Here is a 25,519-nt window from a genome sequence, read left to right on the forward strand (position 1 = left end):
GCACCTTTCCCTAGTTCTTATTCTAAAATAGATTTTTTTCCCCCTCCTAAGCAATACCTTCTGGCTGTTGGGGGGGAGGTGGATAATTGGGAGAGGAGGAGGGGGGGGATATGTACGGGCTCAGGGTTGTGTGTTGATTCAGGACATGGGCTACAAAGTCTACTCTACGTGGGGCGGGGAGAGCTGGATCTCAGCTGCTACCTTCTAGCTGTGCACTTTGGGTGCAATATTTACCCACTCTTCTTGTCTTTTTTCTTTTCTTTCTTTCTTATAACATGAAGATTACAAGCTAGGGAAATAGCTCAAAAATAGAGCAGTGGCCTAGCATGTGCCAAGTCCTGGATTCGATCCCCGGTACCAAAAGAAAGATGAGACTTAACAGACCCACACCTGTGGAATATTAAATATGTTAATAGCGTCAGAGCGCTCATGGCAGATTCTGGCATGTGCTGGAATGGTTGCTTGAGAGCCTGGCCACAGGCATTGTCTTAACTGTCATTAGGGTTTCCATCAGAGAGAGGGGAAGAAAGGGGAACTCTTGGGCAGACAGAGATACAAAGTGGCAGGCATAGCAGGTGACAAGATAACCTGGGTCCTTTCATGGGGCTTCTTGTTCCCATCATGCCCTGTGTTTGCTCAAAGACATCTTCTCATCATGCCTAGGGTGCTGCTCAATGCCTCTTTTTCCCATCATGCTGAGGGTGCTGCTCAATGCCTCTTCTTCCCATCATGCCTTGAGTGCCTGCTCAATGCCTCTTCTTCCCATCATGCCTTGAGTGCCTGCTCAATGCCTCTTCTTCCCATCATGCCTTGGGCACTACTCAATGCATCTTCTTCCCATCATCCCCTAGGTGCCTGCCTAGCCAATGAAACCAACCTCAGCCATGGTTGTCCTATGGGTCGAGATGGCATCTCACTAACTTTTTGCTCTGACTAGCCTTGAATGTTGATCCTCCCAATCTCTGCCTCCTGAGGAAGATGGGGTTACAGATGTGAGCCCCCATATCCTGCTGAGACCCTTCTAGGTCTGTTTTGTCGAGGAGGAAACTGGGTCCCGGTAGTGAAGTTCTCTAGCCTGCCAGCTCATGTGACCAAGAAGGATAGCTTCGATTGGAAGTTGGTCTGGCTCCAGAGCCTCATCTTCATGATATGATAGGCTTTCATGACTGGAGCACCAGCACCCAGAACCGCAGTCTGTCTACTTCCCTCCCTCCCTCTCCTTCTCCCTCTCTCTTTCCTTTTCCCTCTCCCTCTCCCCCCCACCTCTCTCTCAGAACCATGTGTGATCATTCACCTCCTTGCTGGTTTATAACCTGGCTTGTGCATGAAGGAATTTGGTTTACTGTGTTCAACTGGCCTCCCAGAAGGCTCCTGCTCCCGCCATCTCCGAAGAGCCTCCCCCCACCCATGGAAGACACGTGATCTGGTTGAACTTCTCCAAGGGCCTTGCATGTTTTAGCCCCATGACTCCCTCTAGTTCAGCTTGACCTACCCTCTGAGCATTCTTCAGTCTCTTCTCCTCCCACCACTGGGCCTTTGCACATGCTATTCATCCTGATGCGATCATCTTCCCACAAGCTCAGCGAGTCTCGGTCCTGGTTTCATGTTAGAATCACCTGCAGAGCTTTAAACAGATTCCTGGTGCTCTGCTAACTCAGAACCTCTGCTTCAAAGCCCCAGGTTTATTTGAATGTGCACCAGATTTGAGAGTACAGTTTTGTAGGCCACAGGTCAGGTATCAGTTCCTCCGGAATCCTTCCCAACCTTCCCTGACCAGGTCAAGTCCATTTGCTTTGTGTGTGGAGCATCAGCTACCTCTCCTTGCTGTCATTTGTCATAGGAATTTAGGTTTGTGGTTGGTCTTCTGCATTACATGGCTTTGCATCTGTGATTACAACTAACTGTGGATTAAAAATATTGGGGCCTGCTGATGGCCAGTGGCTCACACCTGTAATTCCAGCCACACAGGAGGCTGAGATCTGAGGCTTGGTGTTTGTAACCAGCCGAGGCAGGAAAGTCTGTGAGACTCTTACTTCCAGTAAACCAGCAAAAAGCCAGAAGTAGAACTGTGGCTCAAGTGGTAGAGCGTTAGTCTTGAGCACAAAAGCTCTAGGACAGTAGCCAGGCTCTTAGTTCAAGCTCTAGGACTGGTACCCGCCCCCCCCCCCCCAAATGCATATAATCAGTCCTGATGCTGGTGGCTCACTCCTGTAATCCTAGCTACTCAGGAGGGTGAGATCTGGGGATTATGGTTCAAAGCCAGACCAAGAAGACAAATCCAAGAGACTCTTACTTCCAATTAACCACCAAAAAGCCAGAAGTGGAGCTATGGCTTAAGTGGTAGAGCACTAGCCTTGAGGAAAAATAAGCTCAGGGACAGTGTGGGGGCCCTGAGTTCAGGCCCTAGAACCAACACACACCACAGAAAACAAACCACAAACCCTGAGATCGTGCCCAGGCCCTGAATTCAAGCCCCACTACAAGAATAAGAACAACAAAAATATTTGGGGAAAATTATGGCTGTGCTAAACACATACAGGCTTTATTTACTCCCTTGTCCTCATTCCATAAAGAATATGCTATTTACATAACATTTACATTGTATTAGGTATTGTAAGCAATCTGGAGATGACTTAAAATATACAAGAAGATGTGTGTAGACTCTATAAAAATAGCTTATCACTTTGCATAAAGAACTTGTGCCTCCTTGGAGTTTGGTGTTGAGTTCACTGAGGACTAAGTGAATGAATGATACATTAAGCCCTTAAAAATAGCTCATGTGGAGTCTTGAAGTATGGCTTACTGGTAGACTACTTGCCTAGCATGCATGAAGCTCTCAGTTCTATTCCTCAGTGCCACATTAACGGTAAAAGCTGGAAGTGGTGCTGTGGCTCAAGTGGTAGAGTGCTAGCCTTGAGCAAAAGAAACTCAGGAACAATGCCCAAGCCCTGAGTTCAAGTCCCAGGACTGGCAAACAAAAGTACTTCAGGTAGCCAGGCATCAATGGCTTATGCCTGTCAATCCTAGTTACTCAGGAGGCTGAGATCTGAGGATCATGATGTGAAGCCATCCCAGGCAGGAAGTGTGTGAGATTCTTTAAACCACCAAAAAGCCAGAAGTGTAGGTATGGTTCAAGTGGTAGAGTGCTAGCCTTGAGCAGAAAAGGCCAAGGAAGAGTGCAAGGCCCTGAGTTCAAAACCCAGTATTAATTACACACACACACACACACACACACACACACACACACACACACACACACACACACACACACGCCTGATGAGTAGGAGAGCTACTGGCTTCAGCAGTTACTATGACCTGCGTCCCCTGCAGGGCAGATTCATGTCCACCCCTCGCCCAGGCCAGGCACAACCCCTAACAGCTCTCTTTGTTGGATGGAGTGGCACCCAAGCCGTGCTCTTGCTAAGGGGAGGGCGTGCAAGAAAGATCAGAGATGTTAGATTCGGCCTGCAATGCTTGGAACTCGTCTTTCTCACAAAGGGCCCTTGGGTTTGAGGGTTAGGATGGCAAAGTTTCCAACCTGTGGCATCCAGAGAACCAGACACTGATGGCAGTTAGCACACATTTGCTTCTACTGCATCCTCAGCACTATCTGGAAGCTCCTGATCAAAAACTGCTTTAAATTTTATTGTATTAGGGGAAAAGCAAAGGAGGAGGTAACAATGCTCGATAGGAAATGTACTCATTACCTTACTCATGTAACTATAACCCCTCTGTACAGTATTTTTACAATACAAAACATAAAAAAGAAAAAAATTATTGTCAAAGTAATGCATAGAGGGGTTACAGTTACATACACAAGGTAGTGAGCACATTTCTTGTCAAATTTGTTACCTCCTCTGATCTCTCCCTTCCTTCCTTTCTCTCTCCCTTCCTTCCTCTCTCTCCCTTCCTTCCTTCCTTCCTTTCTCTCTCTCCCTTCCTTCCTTCCTTCCTTCCTTCCTTCCTTCCCTTCTTTCTTCCTTTCTTTCTCTCTTTCTTTCTCTTTCTCTCTCTCTTTCTTTCTCTTTCTCACATTCTCTTTCTCTTTTCACCTCAAAGAGTGCTCTACCACTTGAGCCACAGCACCACTTCCAATTTTCTGGTGGTTTATTGGAGATAAGAGTTGCATGGACTTTCCTGCCTGGGCTGGCTTAGAACCTTGATCCTCAGATCTCAGTCTCCTGAGCAGCTAGGATTACAGGCATGAGCATCAGTACAGGCTCCTCAAATATCTTAACTGGTTACAAAGAACTACATAAATGGTTCCTTGTATCTTAGCAACTACCATCAGTTGAAAATGATGAAAGAAATCCCAGGTGAAAGTAATGAAATAAACTAAAACAGGTAAAATGCAGAGGAATGGATGCCTAAGTCCCAAACTAAGTTTAAAGGGATCAGAGTTGCCTGGAGGGATTTCAAGGCTCAAGTTATATGTGAATTTATTCTCATCTCCTGTGTTGCGCTCTCTCTCTGTCTCTCTGTCTCTCTCTCTCCTCCCTTCTTCCTGCCTGGTCTGATTCTGCATCCTTCCCATCTGCCTTTAGCTCAGGGGAGACACCCAGCTTAGCATAGCTTTTGATTCTGAATTCTGATCTGCTCAGATTCTTCATTCCTAAACAGCACCCTGGAACCAAAGCTGGTACCTCATGCCTGTCATTTTAGCTCCTCAGGAAGCTGAGGTGTGAGGATTGAGATTTTGAGGCTAGCCCTGGCAGAAAAGCCCCTAAGACTCTTATTTCCAGTTAACCAGCAAAAGCTGGGCCAGAGGCATGGTTCAAATAGTAGAGTACCAGCTGTGAGCAAAAATGCTGAACAAGAGCTGGAGATCCTGAGTTCAAACCCAGTACAGATTCAATCAATCGATCACTCATTCACTCAGTAGCATCTTGATCCATTGAGGCATAAGAAAAGACAGACACACACTGTCTGGAAGAACAGATGGATAAGCACTGAACGATCACACCATACTCCGTAAATAGTTGCAATTAGTACACGTTCACCCTCAATTAAAGCTACTGAGGAGGCTGAGATCTGAGGATCCTAGTTCAAAGTCAGCCTGGGCAGGAAAGGCTGTGAAACTCTTCAATTAACTACCAAAAAGCCAGAAGAGTGGTATGGCTTAAGTGGTATAGCGCCATCCATGAGGGAAAAAAAGCTAAGGGTCAGCATGCAGGCTCTGATTGCAAGCCCTAGTACTGATGTGCACACATTTTCACACTCACAATTTAAGGAAAAAAAGAATAGAGAATAAATGTAAAGGCAGGCGGTAATGGCAATAGTTGGGGCACATGAGTGTAATATTCAAGTATCTAGATTCTATGACGATCCAAATCTATAATAAATAGTGTGGTGTGGAGGTAAGAAAAGGGAGATTAGTGGAGCAGAAGAGAAAAATTGAAGGTGAAGGATCTGTAAGAAATTAGCATGTGATCAAGGAAACACTTCAAAGCAGCAGGGAAAAGATGCATGGTAGATATTTGTCATTCCGCCTCACTAAACATTAAGAAAGAAATGAGCATCTTTACTCAGAGCTCACACTGAAATGAATGCCAAGGGGGCTGATGGTTTCCATGCAAGATGGGAAAACCAGGAGAGGAGAGGAAGAAGAGGATGGGACCACGTTTCTCCACAGGACAGACAGAGACCAAGGAGTAAGGGGGTATTTGCACTTGATTTCAGCATGCATGCATGTGGACACATACGTGCACACACATTCACACACACACTTGCACTATGCATAGAGGGAAAAAATCATTGGCAACTAAAAGGCAAATGAAAAACTGGGAAAACAATTACAACCCCACCACTGATGAATAGTGGAGAGTCCCAGGGAACTCAGAGGAGCTGTGTTACAAACAATGAGAAAAGAGATTGAGCTTGACTTATCCCAATGATTATAAACCAGGATATACTAGACATACATGCTAGGAGGGGCAGGGGGGATGGTAGAAGGGGTGACACGGGTCAAGATGCATTGTCTTCACACACCAGCAGACATGCAGAATTGCATATGTGGTCTAAATTAGATCTACATTGCAAACATAGAGAAGAAACCTATATAGGCCGGGTGCTGGTGGCTCACGCCTGTCATCCTAGTTACTTGGGAGGCTGAGATCTGAGGATCACCATTTGAAGCCAGCCCAAGCAGACAAAAGTGAGATATCCTTATCTCCCATTAACCACCAAATTAAAAAAAAGCCAGAAGTGGAGCTGTGACTCAAGTGGTAGAGCGCACTATAGCTTTGAGAAAGGAAAAAAAAAAAAGCTCAGAGACAGTGTTCAGGACCTGAGTTCAAGCCTGAGGATCAGTACACACACACACACACACACACACACACACACACACACACACAGTATACAGAATAGTATGCATATATACACAAATTGGCTGCAAGTATGGTATTCTCAGGGGAAGATTCCAGTGGTAATACTCCTTTGAACAACTAACTCATCATTGAACAAAATGAACACCAGCTGGAATATGTTGTGACCCAGGAGGGTGGGATCAAGGGAAGAAGGGTAGGCAAATGGAGGGAGGAAGAGTGGGTGAAGATAGTCATAATGTTCAACACACACATGGGAAAACAGAACCAGGGAACTCGAGGGGATGGGCGGGGCTGGAAGAGATGAGGGAGAACCATGGAAAGGGTGACACTGATTAAGATGCTTTGTACTCACACACTGGCACGTTGAGTTGAAACCCCTTGGCATAACTACTTACAGGTACTTTAAATACTAGGGAAAAGGTGCAAAGGAAGCTAGGGATGTAGTAAAGAGGTGTATCGCTTGCTTAGCAGGTTTAAGGTCCTGTGTTCAATACCTAGTATCACACACACCTCAAAGATAATGAGAGAAGGTAAATGACAACAAAGTACATTTACTGAATGCTTCTTTTCTTTTCTTTTTGCGCTTGTCCTGGGGCTTGAACTCAGAGCCAATCAAGCACTATCCCTGAGCTTTTTGCACTCAAGGTTAGTGCTCTACTACTTGAGCCACAGTTCTACTTCCAGCTTTCTTTCTTTCTTTCTTTTTTTTTGCCAGGCCTGGGGCTTGAACTCGGGGCGTGGGCACTGTTGATTTTCTTTTTGCTCAAGGCTAGTATTCTATCACTTGAGTCACAGCACCACTTCTGGCTTTTTCTGTTTATGTGGTACTGAGGAATCGAACCCAGGGCTTCATGCATGCTAGGCAAGAACTCTACCACTAAGCCACATTCCCAGCCCCAAGCTTGTTTTTTTTTTTTTTTTTTGATAGTTAATTGGAGATAAAATCTCACATACTTTCTTTTCCAGGCTTGCTTCAAAACAAGATCCTCAGATCTCAGCCTCCCGAGTAGCTGGGATTACAGGTGTGAGCCACTGGCACCTGGTTCTGAATGCTTATTTGTCACCAGTGACTGTTAGGCAGTTTCATGTACGATATCCCTCCAGAATTTCTAACTAACCAATGAATTTGGCCTTCTTCTCTTTCTCCTTCTCCTTCTCCTTCTCCTTCTCCTTCTCCTTCTCCTTCTTCTTCTTCTTCTTTCAAACCTCAAAGGGTTGAATAACTTGCCCCACATCAAGAGAAAAGCAAACAGCTGTCAGAGCTAAGTATGAAGTTTGAACAAAGGAACCCCTAACATTGACTCCAGTGCAGAACTCAACCCAGGAAGTTCTATTTAATATCTACCAACTTTACCCATTAGACCTCCCACCCCAAGGCGATGTGTAACCATGACTTCCTGGCCACTGGAGGTCATGATCCTAGAAGAAAGCGGCGTGTTTCAAGTCACTTAAGCAAACCGTCAGGAAACTCACCAGCATACACATACAGTTACAAGTTCTATTCATCTCTTCCGTAAGAACAGAATGTAGAATCATCATCAAATTATAGTGTCTTCCCATGAGAGGCTCCGTGCCTATGTAATTACAGCCTCCAACCCTGCGCGTGGCAGCTTCTCCCATCTTCTCCAGTCTTAATGAAGGTTTCTCTGCTTTTCTAATCTCTCTTTCTCTTTCCCTGTCTCTCCCCCCCCTCTGTTTCTCATGTGCGCGCACGCGCACGTGTGTGTGTGTGCGCGCGCCCCCGTGCTGTTACTGGGGCTTGAACTCAGGGCCTTGCAATTCAAGCTTAGCTTTTTCACTCAAGGCTGTTGCTCTACCACTTGAGCTATATACACTCCACTTCCAATATTTTGCTGGTTAATTGAACATAACAATCTTATGGACTTTTCTGCCCAGGCTGGCTTTGAATCACGATCCTCATATTTCAGCTTCCCGAGTAGCTAAAGTTACAGGCTTGAGCCAGTTTAGCCAGGCACTCAGTTTAGCATGTACATCTTTGTGACCAAGAATCTTCTGACCTTCTGGGGATGCCATCTTGGCTGAAGAGACACAATAATAATAAAGTGAACTGTAAGAAAGAAAGAAAGAAAGAAAGAAAGAAAGAAAGAAAGAAAGAAAGAAAGAAAGAAAGAAAGAAAGAAAGAAAGGAAGGAAGGAAGGAAGGAAGGAAGGAAGGAAGGAACATCTTTTGCTGCCAACTACTGGAGGTTGAGGTTGAGGGGATTGTAGTTCAAGGCCAGCCCAGACAAGAAAATGTCCTCAAGCCATTTTGAGGCTGACGAGCTGGACGCCTGGTGTGCACCTGTCACCTGAGTAACTGGGAAGCACAGGTGGATGACGCCCAGGTGTGATCCTACCTCAAAAATAAGCAAAAATCTAGGCTGGAGGCATGGCTCAGCAGTAAAAGTGCCAGCTGGAGGTCTAGTGCTCAAAACCTCAATACTTCAAAAAACTAAACCAAAACAAAAGAAAAATGCATGAAACCTTTTGAAGTTACAGTTAAGCAACAATGAATATGTAATAATCATGTTACATATAGGGTCATTTCTAGACTAAATTTCTGGAAAGGAGATGAAGGGTCACAGAGCCAGGCATTTGTCACTATTAAAGCATTTGTAATTTTGGTCAATAGGGCCCAATTGTCCCCAGCAGGTGACACCAGTTGGCTTTCCCCACCAAGAATCTATGTTGTGTGTTTCTCCACAATTTAAACTGAAACCGCAGGGGTGAGCATTTAAGCACTCATTTCAGATATAGTGGAACAAATGTGATTTGCACATTGATCTCACATTGAGTTCACGTTCTTCAACAGTTTCATTTTAAAATACATTCCTTGAAGTACAAACAGCACGCAGCATTAAGGTGCTAAATAAATACGACCACACGTGTCGCATCAATGTGCAGAATTTTTTTTTCCGTTTTATTTTTAATTTTGTTTTTATTGTTTGTGCCAGAACTGGGGTCTTGAACTCAGGGACTGGGCACTGCCTTTTAGTTTTGTTAGTTCAAAGCTAGTGCCTTACTACTTGAGCTACAGCTCCATTTCCCGGTTGTCGGTGGTTAACTGGAGATAAGAGTCTCACAGACTTTCCTGCCCATGCTGGCTTTAGACCGTGATCCTCAGACCTCAGCCTTCAGGGCTTGGGTTACAGGAGTGAGCCACTGTTCACTAAGACAGTAACCATCTTTGAATGAGCTCAAAGTCAGACAAGAAGAAGGACGACTTAGGGAGGCGGCCTGGAGCCCCAGGTCAGGGTTTTTATGCATACTTTCCATCCACAGCCTCAGAGGATGGGAGAGGAATGAGATTTTGGTTCATGACAGAGCTATTTAACCTGGCACTACTGTATCAGTTCTGAAAATACTGAAATGCTTTAAACCCATTGGTAAATCATCAGTGAGAACCTCTAAGCATCCTTCTCCTCCCTTCCCCTCATCCATGCCTGCATCCCTCAGCACCACCCCACCCCCCCAAAATCACACACAGGCCTTCTGATTGGTCCAGTTAGTGTGTTCTGATTGGACAGAGCCAATGGGCTTCAGGTAACCAGGATTGCTTGTGGCAGTTAAAAATCTTTTAGAGAGTCCTGCGCTGGAGACTCACACCTGTAATCCCAGCTACTCAGGAGGCTGAGATTTGAGGATCATGGCTCAAAGCCAGCCCCGACTGGAAAGTCTGTGAGACTCTTATCTCCAATCAACCAATCTCAAAGTGGTAGAGTGCTAGCCTTGAGTAAAAAGAGATCAGAGACAGTGCTCAGGCCCTGAGTTCAAGCCCCACGACTGACCAAACAACCACCTCTGACGGGACAACAGGAAGATGGTCCAGGCCTCTGAGGGTCAGAGATCAGGAGCTTTCCTCTCTCAGCCTTAGGAGAAGTTAGGATTACAGGCATGAGCCACCGGTGCCCAGAAAGGGATTTTGTAGTGTGAGCAGGAACAGAAAAGCATCTCTGGAAGAAGGATGGGGGAGGGCAAAGGATGCTGGGGGCGTGGCTCAAGTGGAAGAATATCTGCCTATCATAGAAGAAAGGGTGCTGGGGGTGTGGCTCAAATGGAAGAGCATCTGCCTATCATAGAAGAAAGGATGCTGGGGGCGTGGCTCATATGGTAGCCTATCAAAGGAGAAAGGATGCTGGGGGGCGTTGGCCCAAATGGTAGAAGCCCCTATCAAAGAAGACAAGACCTGCAGCGCTGGAGGGTGTGAAGCTTGTGGTGTGACTGGGAAATGAAGCGCTGTGTGTGCTGAGAGCTGAGCGTGCACACGGGAATATTTGGGGAAGGGGGAGGGGGGCGTCACCCTGAAGAAGTACAGAAGCCGCCAGGTGGTGCTAAGATGTCCACACAGGTTAATCCACTTATTCCTCCCAGCAGTGTTACACTATAATCACTGTCTTAGCACTGCCATTATCTCCACTTTTCAGACAAGGAAACTGAAGCAGAAAAGGATTAAATTGCTTGCCCGGAGTCATTCAACTAGGAAGAATCCCTGTGCTTTATAACACCAGCGTCTGTCCCTTAAACCTTGTCACTTTCTAATGCCAGCATCTGTCCCTTAAACCCCGTGTCTCACATCGGGTTGTGAAGGGCATGGTTATTAGTTAAGGAATTGTTCACACTTCCATAATAAATAAATAGCCCCAAATAGAGTGACTTGAACAAGACAGTTTAGCTTTCTCTCAGGTGTCAGCCCAAAGGGGACAAGGCATTACCTCTTGCACCCATGGCTTCAAATTTGGGTTCAAGGCTGTCCCCTTGACCTCTTTCCCTGTTCCAGGCAGTGGGAAGGGGGAATGGGGCTGAAGACTCTTACCCACATTTCCTTTAAGAGAATGACGCGGAAGCACTTACTTCCCATTGGCCTGAGCCCTATCCTGTGGCCACATTATGCTGCAAAGGAAGCTGGGAAATGTGGTCTCTTCCGCTGAGCGGCCTGCTCAAGTCTGCTGCAAGTCAGAGTCCTGTTATCAAAGAGAACGATGGCTGTTGGACCCTTTGCAGTTTCTTTCTCAGCCCTAGTTCATTGGACTTGGAACTTTATTGTTGAGATGATGATGAACTGCTGGCCTGCATGAGGCCTAGACTTGTGGTTTAGATCACTGCAGAGTCATGCTTGGAGCGTAAAGACGGGAGGAGGGGATGGAAGCAAGGGGCCTATTATTTTATTTGTCCACTTTGGGGGACCTTGCTCCAGGGAGGAGCCAATAGATGAATTTCTTTCTTTCTTTCTTTTTTTTTTTTTTTTGGCTGGTCATGGGACCTAAACTCTGGGCCTGGGCACTGTCCCTCAGCTCTTCAGCTCAAGGCTGGTGCTCTACCACTTGAGCCATAGTGCCACTTCCGGCTTTTTCTGCTTATGTGGTACTGAGGAATCGAACCCAGGGCCTCATGCATGCAAGGCAAGCGCTCTACCACTGAGCCACCTTCCCAGCCCAATAGATGAATTTCTAAGTAGCCCGGATAGGAGATCTTCAGGCCAAGGGAGCTGGTGTGGGGGATGGAATTATCTGAAAACACCTATTGTCTTGGGTCTGGTATCCTTGCAGTGCCATTGGTCCCTCACTGGTATTTCCAGGATTAGCCCCACAGGTAGAACAATGGCTGGCGCCCAGTGCAGCTCTTGGTTAGTTTTCCAGTGTCATTCAAAGCATCTCTGTCCATGGCTTGCCACACTGACCTCTCTGTTTCTCTTGGCCTCAGGACCCCCGGAGCAAACATAAGTTTAAAATCCACACCTACTCCAGCCCGACGTTCTGTGACCACTGCGGGTCGCTGCTGTACGGACTCATCCATCAGGGGATGAAGTGTGACAGTAAGTACCAGCCATCATGGCAGCTCCTTCCTGCCCAGCTCCTTCCGCACAGCAGAGCGGGACACGTACCCCACAGCCCCTGGCATCCTCTCGACCTCTCACCCCTCCACCCTACAGAGTAAAGACTGGCAGCACTCAGTGATTCCTCAAGGCAATCTTGGGTGTCTGGGCCAGGCTTAGCGGACATTGGCTGTGTTTCTCAATGCATTTGTTGGGGTGAGAGGGTTGGCTGGGAGCTGGAGGGGGGGATGCTATTAGCTGTCCTCTGGGTAGCTAGGACTACAGGGTGCAGGTTTAACCCTCTTCAAGCACACACAGAGGCCACGAAGGCCTGGAGGGCAAGCGCATTGGTAAGCACACCTGGAGTCATTCTTTTTCTTTCCTTCATGTTGGCATTGGGGCTTGAACTCAGAGTTGCATGCTCTTGCTTGGCTCAAGGCTGGTGCCCTCCCACATGAGCCACACGTCTACCTCTGGCTTTTTTGTTGTTGTTGTTGTTGGCTAATTGGAGAGAAGTGTCTCATATTTGTTTATCTGTGCTGGATTTGAACCATAATCCTCAACTCTCAGCTTCCTGAGTAGCTAGGATTCCAGGCCTGAGCCACCACCTAGCCACTTGGCTACTTTGGGTCTTTTAGTGGTCGTGACAAGCGACAGGACAAGGTGCACAGTGAGCGTGGACACATCCACGGGTGTAGACAGGCGGTGGCACGATTGTGTGGGGTCCTTCCTGCAGCCCTACCCCAGGGCTTTGACTTTTCTAGTGCAGGTCCTGGGGCTTGAACTCAGGGCCTGGGCACTATCTCTGAGCTTTTTTCCCTCAAGGCTCATACTCTATTACTTGAGCCATGACTCTACTTCCAGGTTTTTGCTGATTCATTGGAGAGCAGAGTCTCATGGACTTTTCTCCCTGGGGTGGCTTCAAACCACGATCTTCACTACAACTAATTACTAACTACTCAGCCTCCTGAGTAGTTGGAGTATCAGGTGTGAGCCACTGGCACCCAGCCATATTTTTAAGGCTGACGCTGTTTGAAGAGGGAGGACCAGCCTCCCAGCAGTACCCACAGTGTGTGTTGGGCAAAGGGAAGAGAGCACCATTCTCTGGCACAGCTGGCACAGGGGGAAAGCAGGTGCAGGCAGGACTGCTCTTAATGGCACAAAGACCCTTGGGGCTCTGTGGCGGGTGGCTCCCGCCGGCTTGGTGGCCTGCTGCAGGTCCAGCAGTGTCCCCGTTACAAGAGGGGGAAGCTCAGAGGGACAGCAGGGGACGGAAGAATGAGAGTGTGGACGTGGCAGGAGAGATTGACAATCATTGGGTGACACAGCGATGAATTTCCCCCAGAGGTGCAAGTGAAAAAGAGAAGAGAGACAGAAACTCACATGGAGAGATGCCTAGGTAGACAGAAAAAGAGAGCTAGTAAAAGCCCAGAGAGATGAAAGGCAAGACAGGTGGGTGGGCACAAGGGTGGGAGGGGGGGGGCGCCCAGCTATACAGACGAGGCCTTTAGCTAGAGAGATGCACAGCCCAGCCAGGCCAGTGCCTGCAGCGGACAGGACACTGATTCCTCTTACCACACCTACACAGGGAAGGTGGGTGAGGGCTCAGGCTGGCATGCGGATCCTGGGCCTTTTGCCCCCTCTCTCCCATCTCTTTTCCACTTTGGTGATCTGTCTGAGCTGCATGGACAGACATGGGTGGGGGAAAAGGGGCTCTCCAGCATCCCCTCCCTGTAGCTCTCTTGGGTCTCGGCCTCTCAAGCTGAGGACCCTTTGGTGAGCATTGCAGTCCTGGCCCATCTCCTGGCCACAGCCATGGACACAGGACCAAAGGTGACCAGTCTGGGGACAGAAGCAAACACATGAAGATGAGGGAAGGCCAGACAGGGGTGGCAGACGTGCTGCTTTCTTTCTTTCTTTCTTTCTTTCTTTCTTTCTTTCTTTCTTTCTTTCTTTCTTTCTTTCTTTCTTTCTTTCTTTCTTTCTTTCTTTCTTTCTTTCTTTCTTTCTTTCTTCCTTCCTTCCTTCTTTTCTTCCTTCCTTCCTTCCTTCCTTCCTTTCTTTCATCGGTCATGGGGCTTGAAGTCTGGGCTTGGACACTATTCCTGAACTCTTCAGCTCAAGGCGAGCACTCTACCACTTGAGCCACAGTGACACTTGCAGTTTTCTGGTGGTTCATTGGAGATAAGAGTCTCACAGAGACTTCTTTCCTGCCTGGGCTGGCTTTGAACTACCATCCTCAGATCTCAGGCTCCTGAGTAGCTAGGATTACGGTGTGAGCCACTGGTGCCTGGCAGACATACTGCTTTCTTCTTATCCTGGCCCTACTGGCTTTCCTGGAACTGGTTATGGACATTAAGTCTACCCAAGCTGGGCGCTGGTGGCTCACGCTTGTAATCCTAGCTACTCAGGAGGCTGAGATCTGAGGACTGCGGTTCAAAGCCAGCCCGGGTAGGAAAGTCCCTGAGACTCTTATCTCCAATGAACCACCAGATGACTGGAAGTGGTGTTGTGGCTCAAAGTGATAGAGTGCTAGCCTTGAGCTGAAGAGCTAGGGGACAGTGCCCAGGCCCAGAGTTCAAGCCCCACGACTGGGGGAAATAAAAAAGTCTGAACAGACCTCTGCAAGGTCCATGTCTGTCCCCTGCTGCTGTGGCAGTGGCTGTGGGTACAGGACACAGCCCAGGATACTTACCTCTCAGGGAGTGGTTCAGGGCCCACCCTGGGTGGACACAAAACCCTGATCCTCTGGGGAGATTGCGGCAGGCAGGAGGAAGGCAGGTGTCTATTGCCTGTCAAGCAAGGTCTCGGCAGGCCTGGGTGGGGTAGGGGCCATGGTGGGGCTAGCCTGAGCCGCATTCTCTGCCCGCACAGCCTGCATGATGAACGTGCACAAGCGCTGCGTGATGAACGTTCCCAGCTTGTGCGGCACGGACCACACCGAGCGCCGCGGCCGCATCTACATCCAGGCGCACATCGACAGGGAAGTCCTCATCGTGGTCGGTAGGTGGCCGGGAGCTCCGCCCAGCCTGGGCATCTGAGGGTGGGGGTGGGGTTGAGAGGTCGCAGGGGTGGGGAGATGCGGGCTGTGCCCCTCCCCTCCCCCTTGGGCGTCCTTCCTTGGACCTGGCTAGCACCCCAGGCTGGCTTGTATTCACAGTTGGCCATCTGAGCCCCTGGACTTTTCCTTCTTGCAAGGCTTTTAAATTAACACATGATAATTAAATAGAGAAACATATCCACGACGCAGTGTGGATTGTTGCTAAGTGGATAATATGGAACGATTAGATCAAGCCAGGCACCAGTGGCTCACGCCTGTCATCCTAGCTACTCAGGAGGCTGAGATCTGAGGATCGTGGTTCAAAGCCAGCCTGGGTAGGGAAGTCTGTGACACTCTTATCTCCAATGAACCACCAGAAAACCGGAAGTGGTGCTGTGGCTCCAAGTGGTAGAGCACTAACCTCGAGTAAAAAAGCTCAGGGGCAGTGTCCAGACCCTGAGTTTTCAAGCCCTAGGACTGGCACACCCCCAAAAAATTCAAATGAAGGCAATTAGCAAGCCTATCCCCTCAAATGTTGGCTTTTTTTTTTTTTTGGGTCCAGTTGTGGGGCCTGAACTCTGGGCCTGGGTGCTGTCCCTCAGCTCTTCAGCTCAAGGCTAGCGCTCTACCACTTGAGCCACAGCGCCACTTCCGGCTTTTTTCTTTTTGCTTATGTGGTGCTGAGGAATCGAACCCAGGGCCTCATGCATGCAAGGCAAGCGCTCTACTACTGAGCCACCTTCCCAGCCCTCAAATGTTGGCTTTTTCCTTGTGTTGAGGTCAAAGGATTTTCAACTTTCATAAGCATCTTCCACCCCTTCTCCACCCCTCTTTCCTGTTCATGGTGTCCCGGTCTTCTGCGGTAGATTTATGGCTTTCCTGATTCAGACAACAGAGAAGGGTGTTTGCCTTCTCTCCACATTTTCCCAGTGTTAAAAAAATTGGAGTGTGACAGTGCCATGGTTGGAAAAAAGGAGGGGGAGGGGCGCGCAACCCAGGGAGCACCCTGGGGCTCTACTGTGGATTTGAAATCATTTTCTTTAGCCTCAATTTCACTGTTACATTATTCTGTGTACCTTGTACACCTCTGAACTATTTTATAATGTTAAGAAAGAGAGATGGTTCAGCCTGCAGGCCAGGTGCCATGGGGGAGAGGCGGGGGGGGGGGGAGAGGGAAGGGGAGAGGAGGAGGGAGGGAGGGAGGGAGGCAGGTGCTGCTGCTGTTCACGCACTGAGCTCTCCAGGCCTGATTGGAACAGGCAAAATGAACATCTAGCTGTGCCAGGCAGCGACTGCTCAGCTGGAAGCTACCATAGGAGCCAGCCCCGGACCAGACACGAATGGAACAGAAATGGTGAAGGATTCACTCTCAGTCTTAATGACCTAACTGGCTGTAGACGTATAACTAACTGATCATTTGCATAATAAGGTTTTGTGAGTTGCCCCTTTCCCCTTCCTTCCTTCCTTCCTCCCTCCCTCTCTCCCTCCCTCCCTCCCTCCCTTCCTCCCTTCCTTCCTTCCTTCCTCCCTCCCTCCCTTTCTCCCTCCCTTCCACCTTCCCTCCCTCCCTCCCTCCCTTCCTTCCTCCCTCCCTTCCACCTTCCCTCCCTCCCTCCCTCCCTCCCTCCTTCCTTCCTTCCTCCCTCCTTCCCTCCCTTTCTCCCTCCCTTCCACCTTCCCTCCTTCCCTCCCTCCCTCCTTCCCTCCTTCCTTCCTTCCTTCCTTCCTCCCTCCCTTTCTCCCTCCCTTCCACCTTCCCTCCTTCCCTCCCTCCTTCCCTCCCTCCTTCCCTCCCTCCTTCCCTCCCTCCCTCCCTCCCTCCCTCCCTCCTTCCTTCCTTCCTTCCTTCCTTCCTTCCTTCCTTCCTTCCTTCCTTCCTTCCTTCTTTCCTCTTTTAATTTTTCTTCTTTTCCTTCTGTCCTTCCTTTCTTCTCTCTTCCTTCCCTTCCTTCCTCTCTTTCTCTTTTTTTCTTTGTTCTGGAGCTTGAACTCAGATCCCTGAGTATTGTCCCTTTGTTTGCTCAAGACTAGGGCTCAATCACTTAAGCCATGCCTCCACTTCTGGTTTTTCTTTGGTGATTAACTGGAGTGAAAAGTCATACGGACTTTTCTTCTTGGGCTGGCTTCAAACCAGGATCCTCAGATCTCAGCCTCCTGAATAGTTAGGATTACAGGCGTGAGCCCTAGTCCCTCAACTTGATTCCTCTTTCAAATGGCAATTTATGAAACACAGCGAGCTTTGAAAGAATGTACACCCCATCATAATTTCTCCTTCAGAGGAAAGATGGAGATCGCTTGCTCCCAACGGGGCGCTTTGGGGGCCCCAGGGAAGAATCCTGTAGCCACAGGTTCCAGGGGAGCACTTTCTCTGAATCTGTAAAGCACCGCTAGGACTGAGGGGTGAAAGTGAGGCTCTGCTCCCCTCTAGTGTCACAATTTGGGAACTACACTTGTGTCCAAACCCTGATAAGCCGGCTCTTTCAACCCTCTCATTTCATGAATGAAGCTGTTCAGGCTCAGTGCTCATACCATTAAAAATAATAAAACAACAGGTGGTATTTGTTGAATTTTTGTATGTGTCAATCATGTAAAATATTTTCAGGCAGTATCTGTGTGTGTGTGTGTGCGTGTGCGCTTCTGTTCATCTCCTAAGGCCACAGTGACACATTTCACATATCAGGTGGTGTTCATTCTCAGGGTCCTGGAAGTGAGAGGTGTGGAGTTGAGTCAGCAGCAGGTTGGGTCTGATCTAGGCACTCTGTGAATGTCTGTTTCTGTCTCCTCTCCTCACTTCTACTGGTCGATGGTACTCTGGGTCCCTTGTCTTGTAGACGCAGCATTCGCATTCGGCCGTCTGCCTCTGTCATCTTGTGTTCTTCCTTGTGTCTCTGTGTCCAGATTCCTGTCACTGAGACTTCAGCCACTGGCTGAGGGCACCATTCCTGAGTGGCCTCATCTTCACCTGCTCACACCTGCAAAGGCCCTACATCCAAATAAGGTCACATTCACAGGACCATGATGAGAACTTGAACATAGCTTTGGATGTGGGGGGTGGTGAGGCACAATTCAAACCATAGCAGACAGTAGGAAAGGTGGGGCTTCCTTAAACCTGTAGGCGGAGCTTCTACATTCGGAGGGCAAAGACAGCATTCATCAGATTGTAGACCATTTGTTGACTGATTCCTTCCTTCCTTCCTTCCTTCCTTCCTTCCTTCCTTCCTTCCTTCCTTCCTTCCTTCCTTCCTTCCTTCCCTCCCTCCCTCCCTCCCTCCTTTCCTTTCCTTTCTTTCCTCTTTTGTGCCAGTTTTGAGGCCTTGGACTTAGGGACGTGGACGCTGTCCCTGAGCTTTTGTGCTCAAGGCTGGCACTCTACCACTTGAGCCACATCTCCACTCCCAGCTCTTTGCTAATTCATTGGAGATAAGAGTTTCACAGATTTTTTTCCTGCACAAGCTGGCTTTGAACTGCGATCCTTAGATCTCCACTTCCTGAGTAGCTAGGGTTACCGGTCCATAGATTTCTAAGTGCTTTGATTAAGGGGCTTCCCGGGGTGGGGGTGGGGTGGAGGAGTATGTTTCTATTACAGGGAACCCGGGAGCTCTGAACAGAGTCACCCACAGGACAGCGATGCCCTATGTCACTGTGGTCCGCGGCGCCTCTTCAGCAGCCAGCATGGGTACCAGAGTCCCAGTGCTTCAGCTTCATTCTCTAAACACGAGTTAGGATGGGGCTTTCGGCTCATGTGAGGAGTGAGGGATACAGAAATGGCTCCGAGAGCCTGTGATCTCCATCAGAACCTCTCGAATCTGGTCCCACAAGACTGCACCCTGTAGCACCAAGACAGGTCCCTGGGCACCCCCCCCCCCCAAGAGATACGTCTGTCACACTGCAGGTCAGGCAGTGCTATGGGATGACCCAGTTTCCCCCAAATCCATGTATCCCCCAATATGCTGGCATTTGGAGATCGAGCCTTTGGAAAGCCACTAGGGTTACAAGAGGTCGTAGTGTGGGGGCTTGTGACAGGATTAGTGGCCTCCTGATGGATAGGGGTTGAGACTGATTTGTTTTTCTTCCCCTCTTTCCTGTGGGAAGACTCAGCAAGTGGCTGGCCGTGAGCCAGCCCTGGGTCCTTACCAGGAACCAACTCTGTGGTGGAGTTCTCAGCTTCCAGAATGGTGAGAAATAACTGTGTCTAGCCTGGTGCTGGTGACTCACACCAGTCATCCTACATACTCAGGAGGCTGAGATCTGAGGATGGAAGTTCGAAGCCAGCCAGGGCAGGAAAGTCCCGGAGACTCTTATCTCCAGTAAACCATCAGAAAACCAGAAGTGGCGCTGTGGCTCGAAGTGTTAGAGTGCTCACCTTGAGCAAAAGAGTTCTGGGACAGCGCCCAAGCCCTGAGTTCAAGCCCCATGATAGACCAAAAAAACAAACAAACAAACAACAACCCCCAAACAAGCAAACAACCCACCCCTGAAAAAAACCCAAGCAAGCAGAGAAACAGGTGTCGGTTGATTCAGCGCCCCCTATGGGTGGTATTTCATTATAGCACCCAAACTGCTAAAACCCTCCTTGCCTTGGGTTTTTAGGGTTAGTGCTTGGTTAGAGGAATTTCCTGGGCTAGTGGCTCCTGCGTGAGTGTCACCTGAGACACCGTGAGTGCCAGTAGCCAGCACTCAACACCAGCCAGGCAGGGGAGCAGAGCAGGGCCCCCCCCCCCCCCCGCCAGAACCCAGGTATACGCATCTTCGGGTGTCATGGTCGGGGCTCTGGGTTCCTTCCTCCTTTGTGGATCAGAAAGGAGGAAGCGCTGCAGGTCTTCCGGGGGGCATTGCACAAAGGCTCTGTGCCAGTGGCCTGTGGCACTTGGTGAATTCTTGCTTTAGAGGCACACGAAAGAGCTAGGACTTAGCACTCAGCACTGGCCCAGGCCACTGCCTTCGTAAACTCTCTGAGAATCCCCGCTTCCTCTCCCCCGATAGGAGGCTTTCTATCTCCCATGGCTTCTAGACTCCAGGCTGTCGATCTGCTCTTATGAGGCCCACTCAGAATGGAAATCAAGCCTATACATTTTTTTGTTTTTGTCAGTCATGAGGCTTGAACTCAGGGCCTGGGTGCTGTCTTCAAACTCATTTGCTCAAGGCCAGTGCTCTACCACGTTGAGCCACAGCTTCAGTTCAGCTTTTCATTGCAGATTAAAGTCTTAAGGACTTTCCTGCCCTGGCTGGCTTTGAACTATGATGCTCAGATCTTGGCCTCCTGAGTAGCTGGGATTACAGGCGTGAGCCACCAGCACCTGCCCCTCTTCTTCTAAAAGGCTTTTTTTGCTTCCCATTGTCTTCAAGGCAGATTGAATCTGATATACATGTCAGCAGTTCCCTGACCCTCACTAGACTGTCCATCTCTGTACCCCCCCACCACCACACCCCATTTTTGGAGCAGCTTTCTTCTCCCAGCACTTAACTCCTCTTGTAGGCCTGGGTTCATTCCCACCCCTGACCAGCTCCTGTTACGAATGCTTCTGGCATCCTGACCTTGAACCTGTGGACAGCTGTGGTTTTGTGTTGTGTTTGATTGGCATTTCTATTTCCACAAGGCATTAGCTCCAGGAGGGCGGAGCTGCACCAGCCTGGTTCTCGGCTTTATACCCTGCACCCGTAACAGAGGGCGCCGTGGTCGAGGAATCTGGGAGGGAGAAAGTCACCAGAGGATCCTGACTGATAGGCCTTTGAAGGTGCTCCTTAAAGCAGATTTCAGAGATCAGGAGTGAGGATCAAGAGATTCAAGAGATGATCAAACTTATTACCTTCCCCTCCCTCTTTTCTTTTCCCCTCTTCCTCTCCCCCATCGATCTCTCTCTCTGTGCATCTCTGTCTCTCTCTCCCCTCCTCTTTCCAGCAATGGGGATTCAATCTAGGTTCTCACACTTGCCAAGCCAGTGTTCTACTTTCTTGATCTATTTGGTTTTTGTTTGTTTTGTTTTATTGAGATAGTATCTCACTCACTTTGACTTGGGCTGGCCTTGACATTGAATGAGATCCTTCTACCTCTGCCTCCAGAATGGCCGGAAGTACTACACTACAGAATGGCCGGGACTACACCCTCATACCCAGTCATCATTATTCTTTTTGTCTAGGAAGCAGAGCACACAGAGAAACTGGAGGACCAGGTCCAAGGTGCACAGCAAGTCCTAATGAGGCTAAGAGTCTCCCGGTGGGGCCGTGACCCCCTGTTCCCTGGAGAGAGTGGGCAGGGCTCAGAGCAGGGCTTCCTGTCGAGTCACAGGGAGTGGTATTGACAGCATGACACTTGGCGGTGTCTGGGGAACAGGAAGCATGGCTTTGGAAGACCCAGAGCAGAGCTGGGAGACGGGCCTGGTGTTCGTGAGGCCTTCACATCAGTGTCTTATTCAAATCCCTTGCATCTCAGTGTCTGCCTGTGTAGGCCAGGCTGCTCGTGAACTTGCTCTTCTCCTGCCTGTTTCCCAGCCCTCATTCTTAACCATTGCTCATCTTTGCTTTCATGATTCGATTTCCTCAAATTCCTTTGGCACCTGGACAGTATTTTCTTGTCTTTCTCCCTTATTATCAGACATGGAAATTTTCCCTATTTCCACCTGGTTAAAATTTACAGTCATCTATGAGGTTTTTTTTTTTTAAAATAGTAATGGGGTTTGAACTTAGAGCTTTAGGCTCAATCAGCCTACTTGCTCAGTTGGCACTCTACCACCCGAACCATGCCTCCACACCAACTTTTTGCTGGCTGTTGTGGAGATGGAGTCTCATAGACTTTTATGTTCTGGCTGGCTTCAAACTCTGTTGTATCCACCTCCTGAATACCTAGGATGACATGTGTGAACCATTGGTGCCTGATCCTGTGATCTGTTCTGTAAATCCTCTCTCGTTTGGGTGTTTGGAATGTAGTATCAGAATGGACCTGTTTCCTTTTTGTCCTGCCTTCCCTGTGTTGACCCTATGCTTGACATGGAAAGAGTAGAGAGGGAGAAAAAAAATACAATGGAAGAAAAATCCAGATAAGTGAACACATCAGATTTGCAGGAATATTAGAGAAAATGCTCATAAGTTAGTCCCCTAGAATCCACTAGAGGGCAGTCTCTACCTTCAAGTCATTTCTTCTCGCAGCATTGTCTACAGTGGGATAGAGACCTAGAGAAAGATGCAACAGGGTTAGGACCCAGTTCTAGGCCCCTCCTCCTCCCTCTGATAATACAGGTTGATTTATTTTTTGACACAGACCTCAGTTCAAATCTCTCTACATGCTACAGCATACCCATGGTCAAGCAGAAGTCAAAATTTATTTAGAGGTTTTTTTCACCAGGCACCAGTGGCTCACGCCTGTAATCCTAGCTACTCAGGAGTTTGAGATCTGAGGACAGCGGTTAAAAGCCACCCCAGGCAGAAAAGTCTGTGAGACTCTTACCTTCAATTAACCACCAAGAAGCCAAAAGTGAATCTGTAGCTCAAGTGGTAGAGCAGTAGCCTTGGGCAAAAAAGCTCAGGGACAGTGCCCAGGCCCCAAGTTCAAGCCCTAAGACCAGCACACACACACACACACACACACACACACACACACAATATTTTTAGAAGTTTTTAAAAAACTGATTTTAAAAAATTAATATACATCAATAGTACAGGGGTGTCATTGTTATTTATAGGGCTTCAACAAACATTTTGAGATTAAAATTTGTGTGCGATTGTATGTACACACTGCTCACACACAATGACTGTGTTTGACAAATGCAGGCAACTGTCACCCTAAACCCTGTCAAGTTAATTATTTTTTAAACAAATATCACAGCTGCCATGAGTATCTGATAACAACCGTGAACACTCTCCTTGGGGACCATTGCTGTGTGTGTGTACATGGACCTGTCCCCTCCCTGCCCCCCACACCTTCCCTAGGGTCTGAGAGCAGAGGGGCCCATGGTACGAAAGATTCTTCAGACCACATCCTTGCTTGATAAGATGGTACTGCAGCCAAGAGCGTTGGTTGGAAGCTCTTCATCTGTGCTCCTCAGAGAGCAGATACCTGTAGAACACACTCAGCAGAACACGTGTTGCTTTGCTTCTCCTGGGCGTGGTGAAGTTGAGTCCCGCCTCTGTCTTTCTCAATGCATCATGGGTAGCTGCCTGCGCTCCTCGGAGCCAGGGCAGAGGTGCCCTGTCCCTCGTTGATACGTGTTGGCTTATGAAGCCGGTGGTGTCTTGGGTGTGGAAATCTGGGCTATTGTTAGGTCGTGAGGATGACGAAGCTGGGCTACTCTCAAGCTTGGGATGAATGGGGGGCACAAACCTTGCTCCCACAGGACTGTGGGGCCCTGTCCAGGGAGAGATCACCTGCACTTGCAAGGCTGTGACTGACTGCCATCTTGGGGGACAGGTTATGTATGCACATTTTGACTTTTAAGTTCCCCTTGTGGGAATCTCCCCTATGACATAAACCCCAGCATGCCATGATATAAAGACCAGAGTGAGCATGCTCAGTGGTGTTTTGTTTGCAGTGGTAAAAATTGGGATCGATTTAATTAGGATATCCCTGTCTTATGGGACATTATACAGTTGTTCAAACAGTGGATTCAAATAAGGACAGGGTCTTGCTTTTTGCCTGGACTGGCCTAGACTGCCATCCTCCTGTTTATACCTTCTACCTTAGCTGGGGTGACAGTAATCAAAATTCTTAAATAACCAAATCAAGATACCAAGGGGTTAGAGACACAGTTATTGACCCGACACAGGAACCAGCATATCTATTATGGCTTGTGGGCCAAATCTAGCCTGCTTCCTGTCTTTCTAAATAAAGTTTTATTGGCTGCTTCTGTGAGACAAGGGCAGAGTTCATTGAGTCGTTGCACTCAAGCTTGGATGGTTTGCCAAGCCTAGATTGTTTACTCTCTGGCTCCAAGTGAAGATGTGAGTTTTTGTTTGGTTGTTTGGTGATGTGAGAGGAGTAGATCGTGAGAAAATACACTTGTTCTGATTTCACTGAAGTCATTGCTGGGGGTGGAGGGCGTGTAAAAACCCCAGGCAACTGCAGTAGACACTTCCTGTGCGTGAAGTTACAGTTGCATATCTTATCAGGGAAGAAAGGCGTGGAGGGGTAGGGACTGGACTGTCAGCATTGGACTGTAGGAAGATGGCAAGAGGAGAGAGCCTGAGTTTCTTATGTGGTACTAAATACATTTCATGTTTGTAGTTGGTGAGACGTAAAATCACAGAAAGATCTCCACGCAGAAAACAAAATTTAAATAAAAGAACTGGGTGACAGTGGCACAGTTGACACGTCCAGACTAGTGGTGGGTATTGGGGGCTCTGAGGAGGGTTGTTGACTGACTTGCAGGGGGAAGAGCTAGTACAGGTGTTTTCACCGTCATTATCACTGGGTCATCTGTGTTGAATGCATACTGTCTCGCTCAGGTTCATTGTCTGCTTACAGCTGATCACGAATGTCACTTCCACCAAGTCTCCCTGGGAGCCACTTCCTGCTGTCTGTGCCTCTTTTCCTACAGCCCCCCTACTCCTCCCTGTCCCCTCCTCATCCCTGCAAACTCTGTCCTCAGAGTTTCCACTGTGGAGGTTTTATCACTGAAGAAACCACCAGGGGCCCATTAGAAATGGGGAGGATTCGCACCCCCCACCCCCCTTCCAGCCTGCGGAGCCAGAACCTGCCTTTTAACAAATCCACGGGGCAATGCTGTGTATGCCTTTACTCCCAGCAAGCAGCAAAGCCACCGATCACCTTGAGGAAGCATGCAGAGTCTGTCTCAAGCACTGGGTGGCAGAAGTGGCCCATGCTCTGCTCTGTGTGGGGCAGCTGTGGGCAGGCAGCCTGGCCTGAAATGTGTCTTCCAGCTAGCTCTTCCCTTGGGCAGCTCATCCTCAGTGACCAGGGCTAGACCTTTCGCTGGCAGCCTGAAATCACCATGTCTGGGCCTCGTGCGGGCTCCTGGTTTGAGACATGGGTGTCAGTCAGCTTCCTGGGAGACTTTATGCTCTGTTTGGCCTTCGCTGTCATCTCCTGCAGGAGGAAGCCATACCTCCACTGTAGCTGTCCATCACTGGCTTCCAGATGCTTCTTTCCATGGACTTCCTACACGTCTGTCCTAACCATAGGGTACTGCAGCTTGGGATCCCTCCTCTCTACCCCCGGTACCCCACAGGCTGGGCCTGGGCCAAGGCAAGCATGGGTTTGGATGCTGACGCCTTTACCTTTTCCACAAGTATTCATTAGGTGTCTCCAGGCTCTCCCTGCCCTCGTGAGTGGGATGGAGAAGGGCCTGTGCTTCGAGGGCCCCTGTGTGGTGGATGATGAGCCACAGGAAG

General features: G+C 48.8%; 1 protein-coding gene across 2 annotated transcripts in view; it reads left to right on the plus strand.

Annotated features, from left to right (window-relative positions):
• The window catches only part of Prkcb (protein kinase C beta), a 296,600-nt gene that overhangs the window by 147,490 nt on the left and 123,591 nt on the right, over positions 1-25,519 (plus strand). For both annotated transcript variants that reach the window (XM_042689783.1, XM_042689785.1), the window contains exons 4-5: positions 12,027-12,138; positions 15,013-15,141. In XM_042689783.1, the coding sequence (XP_042545717.1) occupies positions 12,027-12,138; positions 15,013-15,141 (241 nt within the window). The remainder of the gene's footprint in view (positions 1-12,026; positions 12,139-15,012; positions 15,142-25,519) is intronic.

Source organism: Dipodomys spectabilis, unplaced genomic scaffold (assembly GCF_019054845.1).
Source record: "Dipodomys spectabilis isolate Male_0828 unplaced genomic scaffold, ASM1905484v1 ptg000127l, whole genome shotgun sequence".
Classification (NCBI taxonomy): domain Eukaryota; kingdom Metazoa; phylum Chordata; class Mammalia; order Rodentia; family Heteromyidae; genus Dipodomys; species Dipodomys spectabilis.